General features: G+C 36.8%; 1 protein-coding gene across 5 annotated transcripts; it reads right to left on the bottom strand.

Annotated features, from left to right (window-relative positions):
* Positions 1-1,147: 1,147 nt before the first annotated feature.
* Positions 1,148-14,290, bottom strand: agfg2 (ArfGAP with FG repeats 2). Of its 5 annotated transcripts, none has more exons than XM_046852217.1 (15): positions 13,525-14,290; positions 13,144-13,194; positions 12,705-12,798; positions 10,709-10,824; positions 10,486-10,615; positions 8,961-9,081; positions 8,529-8,633; positions 8,400-8,432; positions 6,962-7,147; positions 6,480-6,564; positions 6,297-6,343; positions 5,286-5,369; positions 2,565-2,687; positions 1,740-1,828; positions 1,148-1,495 (listed from the first exon to the last, which is right to left on the bottom strand). In XM_046852217.1, exons 1-15 carry the CDS (start codon positions 13,716-13,718, stop codon positions 1,448-1,450), a joined length of 1,506 nt encoding a protein of 501 aa, XP_046708173.1. In that variant the 5' UTR covers positions 13,719-14,290; the 3' UTR covers positions 1,148-1,447. The 5 variants fall into 5 exon arrangements, with proteins under 5 accessions (XP_046708173.1, XP_046708174.1, XP_046708175.1 ...); XM_046852218.1 differs by lacking the exon at positions 13,144-13,194 and adding an exon at positions 13,233-13,271; XM_046852219.1 differs by having other exon boundaries at positions 1,740-1,810; positions 13,525-14,287.
* Between the last annotated feature and the right edge of the window lie 1,135 nt (positions 14,291-15,425).

Genomic DNA, 15,425 nt, shown 5'->3' on the forward strand with positions numbered 1-15,425 from the left:
AGTACTGACACGAGGGTCAATACGACCTTAGATGTCCGGTTATAAATATATATGTGAATATTTATAAAAGGCGTGTATGGGATATGTAGTTCTCATGATGATCTGTGCATAACAAAAGTTCTTCTTGAGTTGTTACTTAAGACCCGTTTGAGTGAAGTTTCCGTCAGTGAGTGTGTGTTTATGGACACCGCGACCTCTGCTGGAGAGTAAAGTCCCTACAGGCATGTCTATTTTGGGAGAACTGCAGTCATGCAGGAATATTAATTCAGGCCACATGCAAAAGTTGAAAGTGATGCATTTCTGTCTCTGTTCTTTGTTTTTAATTTTCAATTTAAAGCTCTAAAAGAAGTGCAGTTACATTCATAACGTGATGATGTTTTTTTTTCCCCACAGATAAAAATATAAATGCAAATCTTAAAAATAGATATATTGCATGAAATCCTGAAGCAGCAAAATTCAAACAGGCTTGTTTTCCGTATTTTAACTTACACAGTTACATGTTGAAACAATAGTTTCCTGTTAACAAAGACATTCTAAATGAACCAATGCAACTAAAAATATATTGGAAAAAGAAATATATATATATATATACATGTTGTTATTTGGTCCATAAACATGAATAATGCAAGTAACACTTTATGTGAAATTACAAAAAAATAGCATTACATTCAGGCAGCTCCTTGCTCGTGAAGCGCATGCAGGCTGATGACGTACAAACGTATGCCTTACATACATATACAAACACATGATTAATCTGTTTCTTCTATTAGCATGCATTTGGAGAGTTGGCTGCCAAATGAGAGCTAAATAAAAACTGCACATTTCATATCATTAATATCATAATATTTGAAGCTCAAGTTGCGTGCTGCCCTTTTTAAGTGTTTTTTATTACTACAACTTGATACTTGGGTGTCTTTGCTAAAATGCAAGCCACCTTGGTGCAGGCTAAAGACTAGCAATGACTTATCAAGAGTACAGGGCAGGAGGTTAAAGCAGCTCTGTGTGTAAGTGTGTGTGTGTAGGTGTGTGTGTTTCTGCTATTGCCACTTGCGCTCTGGCACCATTAGATAACTTTAAACACATACTACGTAAACACACCCACGCACAAACATACATAAAAAAAAAGAGAACACAAAGACACACATGCTTACAAAAACTTTGATTTGTAATGTGTGGTGCAAAACGGTGCACACACAACACATACACACATACAAATACAAACACAAACTCAAACAAAGGGGTACACTGTTTAATACGCACATTAACTTAAACTCAGGAAAATGGGCAGTCCTTGTTTGTTTTCCTCGCTTATCTGATGGAGGGAGTTTCCTTAACTCAAGGCATGGAAATGGCATCAAGCTTTCTGTCCATTTTTCACATACACCCACAATCCCCTCTGTTTCTCTTTCTCTCTTTCTTTCTCTCTCTCATCAAAGAGACAGTGAGATCAGATGAAAGGGTTCAGTGAAGTTCCTCTGGCGGGGTAAACCGTCCCCTGAGAGAACAAATGAAGAGAACAGTAGTAAACCAAGCACATATTACACACATACGCTGCAGACACACACCACACACATAAATGACTCACTACTCACAGAGTACATGCAGCCTAATGTTAGATAGCATTATAGTCATAGATAGCTAATGTTAATATTAATATCATCTACTAAATTCAAAATAAACACTGCTCAAATTAAATGTGAAAAGAGTGGAATGGAAAACATCCATTCAGATCTACTCACAGTAAATGGGTTGACAGACACTGGCCGCTGAACTTTTGAGATGGGCTCCAGTGCAGGGAAAGAAGCAAAACCTGCATTTGATTGAGTAACTGTTACATATAAAAGCCAAAACAACACAGGAGGTATAATTTCCATTTAAAAGAGCTAAATATATAACTATATAATATTTCCAAACTCCAAAACAAAAAAAGCAAGGACAGACTATATCTAAAATATATATATGTCTAGACAGAATACAGGTGTGGCTGAGCTGCATATTTCTAGATGTTAAATGAGGCATATCCATGTTCATTCAATGTTTATTCTACTGTCATCAATTAAATTCTATTAAAAGAGAAATAATTATGATTTTCACATTATTTCCATTTTATAAACTGCCTCTAAATCGGCACTTTAGCGACACCTACTGGTATACATTGAAATCTTCCCTTTGCTTTGATTATTAAATTCCCCAGTCAGTAACAAATTACTTTACTTTATATATGATATGACTTTACAAATATTTTATGCGTAGCTCTTTCATAATCCAAACTTGGGTGCTGCTCTTTTAAATGGACAAATACACATGTTGTAAAAAAAAAAAAACTATTCAATTTGGTATTCTACATTAAATACTGAAAATACATGTATTGTCTAAACACATACAAGCTGTTTTTTTATAATAAGGCCATTGCAAACATTATAACACATGTAGTATATAAATGATATAGCCATCTGGAAAATTCATTACTCTATATTGAAATGCATTAAATCCAGGCTCTTTAAAAATGAGATCAGCCATTTAGCTCATGATTAATCGTCTGGAAGAGAAATATCTGAGCTCACCATTTGTCTCCTGATTATCAGCTGGCTCATGAGGGAAAGCATTGTGGGAGGTAGGAGCAGGAAAGGAGGCTGAATGAGGAAAGGCAGCTGAAGGAGATGGTGATACAAGCGTACTGCTGTCACCTGTTAAAAAGAAGAAAACTTTACAACAAAGAATTTAAACAAAGTACTGCAGTCAGCATGTTTGTACTCTGCTGGTCTCTACACATTTAGGTCATCTTGCAGACCCATTTGTTAGTGTAAATGACACTAAAACCATTATAGCATATAGGGAGTTATGTAACAATTTTATTTGGTTTAAACACAATGCTAGTCTTATGTATAAAAAAACATATTAGTTTCCTAAATTACATATACTTTATTTTATTTCTTTTGTTCCACTAGTTTGTATTATAAGCAATGAATGATGGAAACAATGAAAAAAAAACTTCCTGTAATATTATTTGTTCATTTTTTAATTTAAGTTCCATAAAGAACCTGTTTTCTGAATGTATGTGTAAATCCCTGAGTGTATAAATCAAATCAAATTGTATGTCGTATACATATTCATACAGAGTACGACATGTAGTGAAATGCTTTTTACAACTGCCAATAAAAATAGAATATAAAAATAAAATAAATTTAATTTAAAAATATAAAGTGTAAAACTATCTATCTATACTTAACACACACACATACACTATAAAATATATGAATTATATTATATTTGTATTATATAATTAAATTTGTATATTTTTAATTATTTATTTAGTTAATTTATTTAGAATTAGGCAGGAAGTGATGGACATGTATATCACATAGATATTGACAAAAATCCAGATTTAAAGTGTTCCAGTGTGATTGTCGCTAAAGTGTTCATGTGCTGTGCCAGTCCAATCAGTTACAACCATTAAAATGAATCGGAATAGGGAACACGGACGCTTCTCTTTGCTGACGATTTAAATACCCTTTATACTTGCTTCGAGGCTGCAGCTAATGGTGCTAGCAGCACAAACAGCATGCATGCTACAGAGCTGGAGAGCTAAACACGCTCACCATATCGGAGCATGACATGAGGAGGACATTCAGGAGACTGAATACCAGGAAGGTAGCAGGACCAGATGGCATCACAGGTTGGGTTCTGAAATCCTGACCTGACCAGCCAGCATCAGTAATCACCTTCATATTCAACCTCTCCCTGGAACAGTCTGTAGTCCCCTCATGCTTCAAACAGTCCACTATTGTTATTGTACCCAAGAAACCCCAGTCCGTGTGCCTCAACGACTAACGTCCTGTAGCCCTGACCTCAGTAGTGTAAAGTGCTTTGAAAGACTGGTCAGAGACTTCATCGCTGCTTCACTACCGGTCATAATTGGTCCAGTAAAGTTCACGCACCACCAAAAACACTCCACTGAGTACGTCATAACACATCTTCTCCACACAACGAGCCACCTGGACTGCAGAAAATGTATTATGCGAAAATGCTGTTTGGACTACAGTTCAGGGTTGAACACCATAATTCCCTCCACACTCACCTCTAAGTTGAAGGTCCCGAGACTCAGTCTGCCCCTTAGTCAATGGTTTTCCAACGGTGGGCAAACACATCTCATTCTCCCTCAATCTCAGCACTGGAGCTCCTCAGGGTTGTGTTCTGAGCCCTCTGCCGTATTTGCTGTACACTTATGACTGTGTGGCCACTTCCAACTTAACTTTGCTGGTGACTGTGTTGTGGTGGGTCTGACTCAGATGACGTTTTCTCTCTCACTTCCTTTGTTGCACACTTATTTTGCACAATTTGCACAACTGTCACTTTAACACTGGACTGGCACAGCACAGTGCCACTTTAATATCAGCACATAGACACTTTAGCGACAATCACACTGGGACACTTTAAATCTGGACTTTTGCAATATCTGTCATAGTTATACTTTATACCTCTAATATACTTTTATACTTTACTTTTATTTCTATAATTTTATATTATATGTCTATTTACATGTTTACATGTTGGACAGTCATAAGAAACAGTTCACTACATGTTGTAGTCTCTATGAATGTGTATGTAACAAAATTTGTATTTGAAAAAAGTAGATGGTGACTGCAAGAAAAGCAGCCCTGTCTCAGGCAGAACAGCTGCCATATTTTACCATTGAGTATTTCTTGACCACTGTCTTGGCGACTTGCCACAACACCACTGCCGCATATCATTTTTACATTCTTGTGCATGCACTCATTCCACCGACCGCCTGCATACTGGGGCCACATATACATCATACGTATTTCATAGGATGATAATTTTTATATATTTTTTCATTTTCTTACTACATGGTCTTGGTGATCCGCAGTCATGCCTTCTTTAAGAATGGTGGTCTCATCAAATGCGTGACAACTTGAGTTTAAAAAGGGTATTTCATTATAATATGAACCTTCTGCCTGCATTCAATCAGAAAACTATTCACAAACATTATTAGCAAAGTGACATCAATCTCTTTGTTTAGAATAGTATTGGTGTTCCAATTAGCAGTCTATTTAAAGACTTTTACATAGACTTTTACATGCTTAGTTTTGAGCTAAAAATTATTTTGGGATTAAAAAACAAATACTACCTTTTAAACATTTTCCATTATTTGGGATGACAGAAGTTGTCCTATGCACCCTCTGCATGTGTGTGTGTGTGTGTGTGTGTGTGTGTGTGTGTGCGTGTGCGCACGTTTGTCATTACAGAAATGGGATAAAGTGCACCTGTGGCTGTGCTGTTGAAGGGGTTACTGGGGGATAATGCAGGCTGTGAACTGCTGGCTGTGGAACAGAACGGATTTGGGAAATCTGGTGAAAAGAAGCAAAAGTAAGATTCAGGAGTTAATATGTTGTGTTTTATAACCACAGTGACTTCTAACTAAATAGACTTCAATTTTAACGCTAATTGGGTCTAATTATAAAATCTGTTGAATTCAAATAGAGCTAATATCCTACTGGACAATTACAAATTCTACAAAAGTTTCAGAATATAAAGAAGTATACTGATTGTAAAACAACTCTTTAAAATAATTTATATGCATTATATCAGTATAGGAGGGATTAATTTTAAAAGTTTCAAAGAGCAGCTGAAGGTGTGACTTAAATATATACTGTATACATTTTATAATTGGATACTCACATTTGCATAAGTATATGCATTTGCACAATTAATCAACTTCCAGTGTTTACAATTATTTACAAAAAAAAAGTTAGTTGGATCACATACCTAAACAAACAGCATCATGAATACCAAGGTGCAATTCACATTTATATTTATGGCATTTAGCAGACACCCTTTTCCAGACCGACCTACAGAAGTGCTTAGAAGCTCTTGCTTTGAAACTTTGCTATCAAAACAAGTTTGGGGAAAACTCTAAAGAAATTTTAATCAAGCCTTGAATGATATTTGGTTATAAGTTTTGGTTATATATATAATATGTCCTAAACCTGATTGGCCTGTGCACAAAGAAAGGTGGAGGTGATAGCTCAGTGGTTAAGCTGTTGGCCATCTGCACAGAAGGTAATGAGTTCAAATCCCAGCACTGCCACTGGTGGGCAGTTGCTTTAGTTAAGCGTGTCTGTCAGATGCAAAAATGAAAAAAATAAATAATAAAAAATGCACAGCCAAGCCCTTTGTCCAACCAAAAATGCATTAGTCAAAAAAGCAACCATGAGACCAAAAAGTAAAAATAATTCAAGGGGATTAGCACGTACATTAATAAATCATTCACTCACTTGCAAAAGTCTGAGAGGCTGAAGAGACCTCTGGCACACCTGGAGAGCTTGGAAAGGTAAACAAATCATCAGATCACCAAATGCAAAAAAGATCCATTGTACCAACACAAAACAAAAAGGGTTTTCTTTATTTAAACGATTTAATAATTGAGTAATAAGTAATTGTGTGCACTAATTATGTACCTTGCAGGTGTGGAACTAGAAGATGGTCTGTTGCCAAACAGACTGCTGTATTGTGGAGGGCCACTAGAGGGAACTGTGGATGCAACTACAAACACACGGCAATGTTGAGTCATCACATGGCAAAGACTCAACATTTTTTCCTGCAAGCTTCGCCTCGCCACTCCACCTCCGCATCAACATTAAAACTGCTCAGTGAAATTGATCTCAAAACCGTTTATAGATAGATAAAGTACTTTAATATACTAAATTGTTAAAAAACCCTTCTTAAGCTCTTGCTCTTTTCAAGAATATGCTACAAACAAGAACATTGGAAGCATCCATGGAGAGCCAAGTGCTTTCATCCAAAATCTGTTTTGTAAAACAGTTTGGCAAAGCAAAGTCCAGTGTTTTTTAATCATCAAACAAATCTTACAACACATTTATAAAGCAACATACTTATATTACAATGTATTTATCAAGAAACGCACATGTGAGAACTTTACCTGTAGTGGGTGGGTCAGAAAAGACCTTGTCGAGTTGAGACACAGCAGCATACTTGTCTTGTGAGATAAATGGTGGACCCTGAGGGCTTAGTGCACTAGGGGTAGACCCAAGACCACCAAAGTCCAAACTTAGAGATTTAGGGACGGTCCGAAATGGTGCTCCACCTCCTGAGGATACCGTGCGACCTATAGTAGTTACAGCAGCAGCAGATTTAACATCAAGCCCAAGTGAACCAAGTAACTACACAGTGACATACAAATGCAAAAATCTTATGTTGTATGCCAGTGAAGCAGATTTAAAGGGCTTCTTACAAAAAAAAGAAAAAAATCAAGTCACTATATTTTCACTCTATAGCCATTTAGTAACAGTGTGAGAACTAATACTATATCAAAAGGTATGGTTAGGCGGCTCCTTGTGATATTAAATTAAATCATCTTACATTTTAATTTAAAAGCCAAGTGTGTTGGGCCTTATAGCACTGTTATAGCAGTGAATTTGGTGAGTCTGGTATTTAATTTATTTAATTTAGAGACTCTATTGATTTTGTTAAATATATGAGATTTTGTGCTTAATAACATAGCTATGATTCATTTCTGGGTACAGAAATAGCTACTGAGCAAGAACAGGAGGAAAAATTGGCTGACACCCAACTAAATAAGCATTATAGCGATGAGTTACAGCTGTACCTGCATACAAACAGAGCCCTAAAGCTTCACTAATAAAAGTAAGAGTAATTGTATATAATGTGGTGCCATCCGCACAGCCACAGCTCTTATATTTTTGTTTAATAGCAATATAACAATGCGCCAGCCCAAGACAAATGTAGCAGTATCAAAGTTATTCATCATAAAATGTCTTCAAACCTTTACAGTTCAGACTAGCATACTGTAATCTGGAACATTTTTCTCCTTCAAAAGGTGATGTGAACACATCAGTGACCTGCAGAGTGTACCAGTATAGGCCATATTCTAAATATATGTACTTTTTCTATTTTTTCGTCATAGAACAGAGTGTCTGTCCTTGACCTGTTGGTGCTGGGAGACAGTGCTTTGAAGTCCGAGGGTGAAGGCTGTGCAAAGCCAGACGCAACAGCATTCCATAGCTGACTAGGCCACCATTTAGATCTTGAATCACATATCAATGCTTCACACTGTTTTTTGTCTGTATGAGATTAACATGGCACATTCAACACATACAGGGAGCAGCGTGACTCAGTGTGACAGTCTAAAAGAACCTCAGACTAAGAAGCCATTCTAAACCTTTTTGAAATAAGCTCTGGAAACATGCAGGGAACACAACATATAAATAATATGCACACAGTGTTTTTTCCTGTGATTACTCTAGCTGCCCTTTCAGCTTATTAGCAGACAGTAGACAGACAAACCGTCATAGGAGTGCATGCACATGCAGATATGCTATCAAAGCTCATCAACTTACCTAGTGTGAAGCTGTTTTTGAAAGTGCTACTTGCTGAAAGGTTAAAATACAAAAATCTTAGAATAGTATACACAATATTTTGTATGTGTATAATTGTGTATTTGCATCTGTGTGTAGAGAGATGCGCACCTGAAGGCCGTGGAAGAGCAGGGAAAGAGGGAAGTCGACTCTGGGGTCCCATTCCTGGAGATATTGTTCCTGGTCTCTGCCTCTCCATCCCACTTAACAAGGAATCTGCAAGAGCAGAGTGGGGGCTGTCAGCTGATAAATGAATAGGCACAGTGGATAGTGTTTGTAGAACAGAGAGACACAAACAAGATAGATAACAAGTACCTAGAGAATAAAAGTAAGAAATGAGACACACATGAAAAAAGAAAAAAGAAAAAAAAGGAGAAAGGGGAGGAGACCACTAGAGGAGGCAAAACAAGATGAGACAAGAGGAAAGTAAGAGATATGCGAGGTGCAAAGACGTGGAAAAATGTGACAATGTGAGTGGAAAGGAGAAGACAACATATGAGAAAAGATAAAAAAAGACAGGAGATGAAAGTGCATGAACAGTGCCTTTAATAGTGTGGTCTCTAAAGCTCTGAGATCGAGTTGGTCGAGCTGTGAAAACCTCTGTACGAACATCAGCTGGAGACACAGTCGGAACTCTATCCCATGATGGCAACTGAGCCTGGGACTACACAAAAACACATAAACATTAACAGAACATACTTTGTTGTTCTTTACCATTGTACATAATATTCACATTTCCCTTATTACAGATCACTATTCTCTCTCTCTCTCTCTCTCTCTCTCTCTCTCTCTCTCTCTATATATATATATATATATATATATATATATATATATATATATATAGTTCTAGTTTATGCTATAATTGCCTTAAAATGTATTGCCTTCTAAAAAAAATTCACAAACTATATATATATATATATATATATATATATATATATATATATATATATATATATATAGTTTGTGAATTTTTTTTTTTAGAAGGCAATACATTTTTAAGGCAATTATAGCATATACTAGAATTTAATATATTATTTATCATGGTATGTTGCACATGACTGCATATATTTATATATTATATACTTAGTTTTATACTAAATTCCCTTTTTCACCCAAAAAAAACACCAAATCCCAGCATGCAGGTAAAATGGAAAGACAATACTGGTCCAAAGTGGCTCCATCTATGTAGCTTTTCATCTTTGTGCTAACTGAACAGCTTAGCTTGCTAATTATCTAATGTTTATGACAACAGCCAGGTTCTTACCGACTTTGTTCCGCTTACATAAGAATTTATAGCATCTGTTGTGGAAGCACCTTAGCTTTTAGTATAATAATTCTCTGATTACCACAAAGCTGTAAGCTTTTAGAGACCTTTATGCCTACACCAAATTCTCCACAAAGTTTAAAGCACATAGTTTTCTATTTCTAATTTCCCCTCACTGAAACGAAGGGTTCTGAACTTGTTCTAGCATGAAAATTAAATCACTTTATATCCAGATTAGAAATCTTTCTAATCTCTTTATATTTACAAACAGTAAAGCAGTCTCTATGCCACTGACTATATATGGATATTTATAATTGTGCAGATTTGAAAGATGAAGCCAAAGACAGTGATTCTGTCTGAATTCCGTACAAAATGGAGAGAACAGACGGTCCATACTTGGAGCAAAAACACTGAATTTTGGTCAGTGTGTGCCGCTTTTCAATTATAAACATAATTGAGGCTGTCTGGTATTATCCAGAGAAAAAAAAAAGCAACCAGAATAGTTGAAGCTAACATAAGATCTAGGTTTCTCTATGATTCAGAGAATTATACCATGTAGTTTTTGTATAACAGTGTACTAAATAGAACTGATAGAGCTTATAGTGATTTATTTTTTGCTTCTTTATTGTATATGGCTGTTTCTACCATTTCTGTGGGTACAATAATGTTTCATTTAGTTTTTCTTGAAGATCTTGTCCCAAAAACTTTTGCGTAATAATGTATTTTCTTATATATAGTAAGTCTTTGCTTTCTTTCTTTCTTTCTCTACGATTATCGCTAGTTCCCTCTTTCGATATTTCTCACCAGAGCTCGAGAAGCCCGGGCTGCAGGGTTTAGTGGGTGTCCAGAGGAGGGCTGAGTCTGAGCAGGAGCTTGAACCCCTGTACTCCATGAAGGCTCTACATCCCTCCTACCTTTACTTTTAGAGAAATGCCTAGAAAGAAACAACAAAACACTCCATAAGGACATCCAGATAGCTTGATTGGAGACATAATGTAGCTTTATCATTAAACTTGACCAGACGCACCATTTCTTCCGCTCATATTTTTCCTGAAGAAATTCTTTAAACTTCTGTGAGTCACGAGTGTCAAAACAGCCATCAGTCTTTGGGTCGAATGTACAGAGCCACATCCTTTTCCCAACCTGCATTCCCACAAACCAGAAGAATGTGTTTTGAGATTGATATTCAGCTCTCATAATCATAAGTATAACAAAAAGCAGTGTAAATAAGAAACTTCCTTGTATATATTGAGCTTTCGTGCGTACAAACATTCACTATGATTTATCCAACAGTAATATCAGTCTTACAATCATTATCTTGTCCTTTTTAATTATATCTATTATACATATCTGCTACAATCTCCAGCTCTTCATGCAGGAGGAGGAGACAGAATGACTCAGAGAGTTCAAACTTGCCTTTCAGAAGTATTAAAACAAAAAGAGCTCCAACCAATAAATCATCCACATATTCACAAGGGACTGGTGCGGTAATGAGTGAGAAGCTTTTAGTGGTATTACATGCTGAGAGTGTGTATGTGTGTACCAGTAAATGGGTGCAACTGCATGTAGTGTGTGAGTGCTAAAGAACTGCAAGGCCTTATCAAATGCTCCACATGTCTCTCCTTGTATTCCTACATAAAATGTAAGCAGGAAACACCATCTTAACTTCAAATGACTTAGCTCACAACCTCCTGAGCACAAACAGATGTCAAGTAACTGACACATTCTTCAAACATTCTTGATGCCATCCCACAAGTCCAGTCTAACTGCTCACTATGATGTAAAAAGTTTTTTTTTACACACACCACTATGGACGGACTAAGCACGGCCATTCTGCATGTAAATTATACAACATATTCTTGTAGTGTGATTTTTTTTCTCATGTATAATGTATGAACAGCAGGTTTTGTGGTGAGACCAGAGAATGCTGTGCACCATTAGAGCGGAGCACAAAGTACAAGTTTAATGGACTGAAGCATTTTGAAGGAAATCAATGAACACCATAATTGTTTGAATAAATCCACAGTGATTTTATTTTGTATTATTTCATTTGTTAGATTAACCTCAACAAGGATATGTAATGCTTCCCATTCAAACGTCACCCTCACTCACTCCGACTTCAAATCACATCTTTACACTTATTTGGACTGGACTCAACTACACTTCAATAATTTCAACATTTGCAGGCATTACATAGTGATTTATATTTCCATCCAGATCAGCAACTTTGTGTTTACCTACTTTTAACCAAAAAAAACCCAAAGCAAAATCAAACAGTGATCTGAACATTTTAATTCTTTCTAAATAGAGACTTCTGTTTTCTGCACATATCCTGCCTCTTGCACTGAGAAACTGTATTTGACCGCTACTCACTGTGTGTACTAATTATATTAAACACTTCCTGAATCAAGAAAACAGAAGCGTGTGATATTGCATGCTGGATACAGGGGTCAATATAAATATAGCTATGTGTATAAAGGCACTTTCTTAGTACAAAGAAATATTTAATAGAACTACTATTATTCTAGAAATAAATGATGTATTGATGACAGCTCCTAAATTATCTAACTTTAAATAAACTTTAGATGTATAGATAAAAAAAACAGTATTCTCTATATGCAAACTATAAATGAATATTAAACAATATAAGATGTGTCTTAAAATGTGCAACACAAACTATCGGGTGGGGACTTGGTCCTCCTGCATATATTTAATCGCCTGCTGGACCCAAGATTTTATCACAGGGAAGGTGTGTCTATTTCTCCTATGTAATTCATGCATACATTGTACTGGTCTCTGACCAGATTGTGACCAGTAATGTATATGTAATCATTCTTTCTGAACAGCGGTAGAAAAGATGATTTTCACTAGAATATCCTTTTCTCAAGGAAATATTTACCACATTTACCCATTCAGCCGTCCTTATATTTTATATTGGGGATACTAAAATAATTTTGGGGGCGTGTCTATTATTTGGCCACGCCCGTTCAATTTACAACCTGCTTGAGTGCCTGGTCACTTACCTCGTTGCCATGGTTTTGCAAAAAATCTACTTCCTGTTGGGAAAATGTTGTCATGGAAATGGACTTGACCCTGTGGGGTGGGTTGAGTCCCCTCCTGGAGGAAATAAGAGAGAAACGTTTGGATTGAATTATTCGACAAGATGAGAAGAGAGAACGTGAGAATTACGCATTCGTCTATACGGTTTGGGGACGTGTGTGTCAAATGTGGAGGATAGCATTTCATTAAAGACGCGAGGAAGAAAAATTGGTATAATAAGATGACGAATCGTGGTTAAGAAATGAAGAAGCATAACCGTGAAAATAAAGCGTGACTGGGATCACTGCTTATGTGATTCGGTTTAGGTGTAAAAGTGGAAAAGGGAAATTTGAGTGTTTTATCTTGTGCTGCTGCATTAAGCTTGCTGACATGCAGGAAAAATTAGCTTTATTGATGCAAAACCTGAAACCGTGACGAAATGAAACGTTGCACAGGCAAGATGAGAGGGATCGCCTGAAAAAATAATAATAATATGACAAAGTAGTAATTACCGCATGGATACACTGAAACCATCCTCCATGTTTCTGCCCCTATATATTATATATATATTATATATATAGGCAGGGTGACAAGGGGCTTGCATTATGCATGAGTATATATAGTCACTACAATCTCTGCAGCACGTCTCCTACTATATGATAAGATATGATCAGCTTATAGGACTTAAGTGAAGACACGCATAATCCTCTTGCACCCAATACTACCTGACTCTCAAGGCCTGTGCGTGGTTATAACAGTGATCTTAACATCAGGAGGCTGTGCATAACACGTTAGGGTACTTACAGCATTCCGGAACATGATGTGCAAACGAAGCAGCCCACTGTGATGTCGGTGTAAGTGACACCAGGCTGGCCGCACTCGAAGCAGTGCTTGTTGGGCCCTGTTTGCGCGAGCTCCCGGACCTTGCGGGTGCAAATCTCCTGGCTGTCCCGGTGTTTTCGGTTCGACATGCTCGCGCCTTGGTTGCACACACACATACACACACACACACACGCGCTCACTGCCACACGCACGTACGTCGAGTCTGCAGCAGGGAGACGTGAAGCGACGCTCCGTTACACTGCACTTAGTTCCTCCTTCGTTTTTTTCACTCCGCTCCGAGTCTCACATCCGCCTTACGAAATCCACACTGCGACTGCATAATGTTCAGACGATTTATCACAGGGATCCTCATATGCATATTTTCAGATGCGTATTCAGGAGTTTTCCTCCTCTGCCTCTTCTTCTTCTTCTTCTTTCTTTTTTAAATGCGTATTCAGGTTTTATCCGCTCTCCGTAATCAATTTCTCGTGCGCGCGCCTCAACAAATCCCCGTTCACGTTCCTCTTAAAAACCTGTCCAGAGATTTCTCGCGCGTGTATGTGCCACGCGCTCGTGACCATCGTGTTACATGCTAAAAAAGCTCATGAGAACCCGCCCGTTCTTCTACGAAGACACGACGCTTTGCTGGAGCGCTGACAGGAATCAGGGCTTTGAGTGCAGAAAAAAAGCGATGCATGAAGTGCACAGATACTCGGGGAAAAAAAACCCCAACAGCAACAGGATGCAGGAGCTGCCAAAAACAACCGAGTAATATAATACACCAGGGCGTGATTGTAATTTTTTTAAGTGCAAACGTCTATCCGGAAATTTCTGTTTTTTTACTGCTTACAGACAGCTGTTTATTTTTTTTTTTTTAGAAGGCCATGTACTTTTAAGAACAAATAAATCCCTATTAACATCGGTTACTTGTATATATGAACATAACGTCTTCGCACTAAATATCAAACAGCGTGCAAAACAGAATGCAATTAACCAGTACATCATTGACCATATTATAGCAATAGTATCTATTTGTTTTATTTTAATATATGCATATAAATCTAGAGTAAATCAAAATAGCAAGGAAAACTGCACATTTATGAATGGCCACTAGATGGAGCGATTTGACTGAGTTCATAATTGGAAATCCCCAAAGACAGCATAATATATGATATGTATGAAAGTACACTATATATATATATATATATATATATATATATATATATATATATATATATATATATATATATATATATATTAAGGAGACCATCAACATATAACCATAATTTACCACACACGCAAAAAAATTACATTCAGCAAATAAATAAAAGGTGATGCACATCAAATATTTTCACGTGTTTATGTGTATTTTTGTGTATACTATATTTTATACACGTTTTGACATGTTTAAAATAGCTCCTGTGTGTTAAAATCGCTCCTCTCAGTTGTCACAGGTGATTTTTCTGTGTGTGGTGTCAGGTGGAGCACAACAGGTTTAACCAGTAGGCCTGCACTGCATACAGAGATAGCCAACCTGTCTCAACAGTTCAAGAGATTAAAGCCAAAATGCATCTACACCAAAGCAATTATAATACAAAATATTGCTTCTGAATCGAAATCCTTCTAGCCAGAAGGCTATACAGCGCCTGTTTACCAAGTTATTATGTAGTTTATCTGTCTAAACTCACTAGACTCATTCATCAGGGAAACCTTACCATACTGTGATAGGGATTTAAAATGGATAATTATTGCAATGATTAGTTTATTTGTTTGCTACTAAATAAGCGAATAGACACAACCATAGGACTACATATTTTAGTGATGGATCATCAAAATGTCTCTGTAGAGCTTCCGTGCATTCTCCTCCTTTGGTTCTCTTCACG

The sequence above is a fragment of the Silurus meridionalis genome, chromosome 6 (genome assembly GCF_014805685.1).
Source record: "Silurus meridionalis isolate SWU-2019-XX chromosome 6, ASM1480568v1, whole genome shotgun sequence".
Taxonomy (NCBI): Eukaryota; Metazoa; Chordata; class Actinopteri; order Siluriformes; family Siluridae; genus Silurus; species Silurus meridionalis.

Coding starts and splice junctions, on each gene's coding strand:
- agfg2 (XM_046852217.1), bottom strand. CDS start 13,718: ATGTGTGTGTGCAACCAAGGCGCGAGCATGTCGAACCGAAAACACCGG. Junction 13,195..13,524: donor ACATCATGTTCCGGAATGCT/GTAAGTACCCTA, acceptor TTATTTTTTCAG/GCGATCCCTCTCATCTTGCC. Junction 9,082..10,485: donor CCCGGGCTTCTCGAGCTCTG/GTGAGAAATATC, acceptor GTTTTTGTGTAG/TCCCAGGCTCAGTTGCCATC.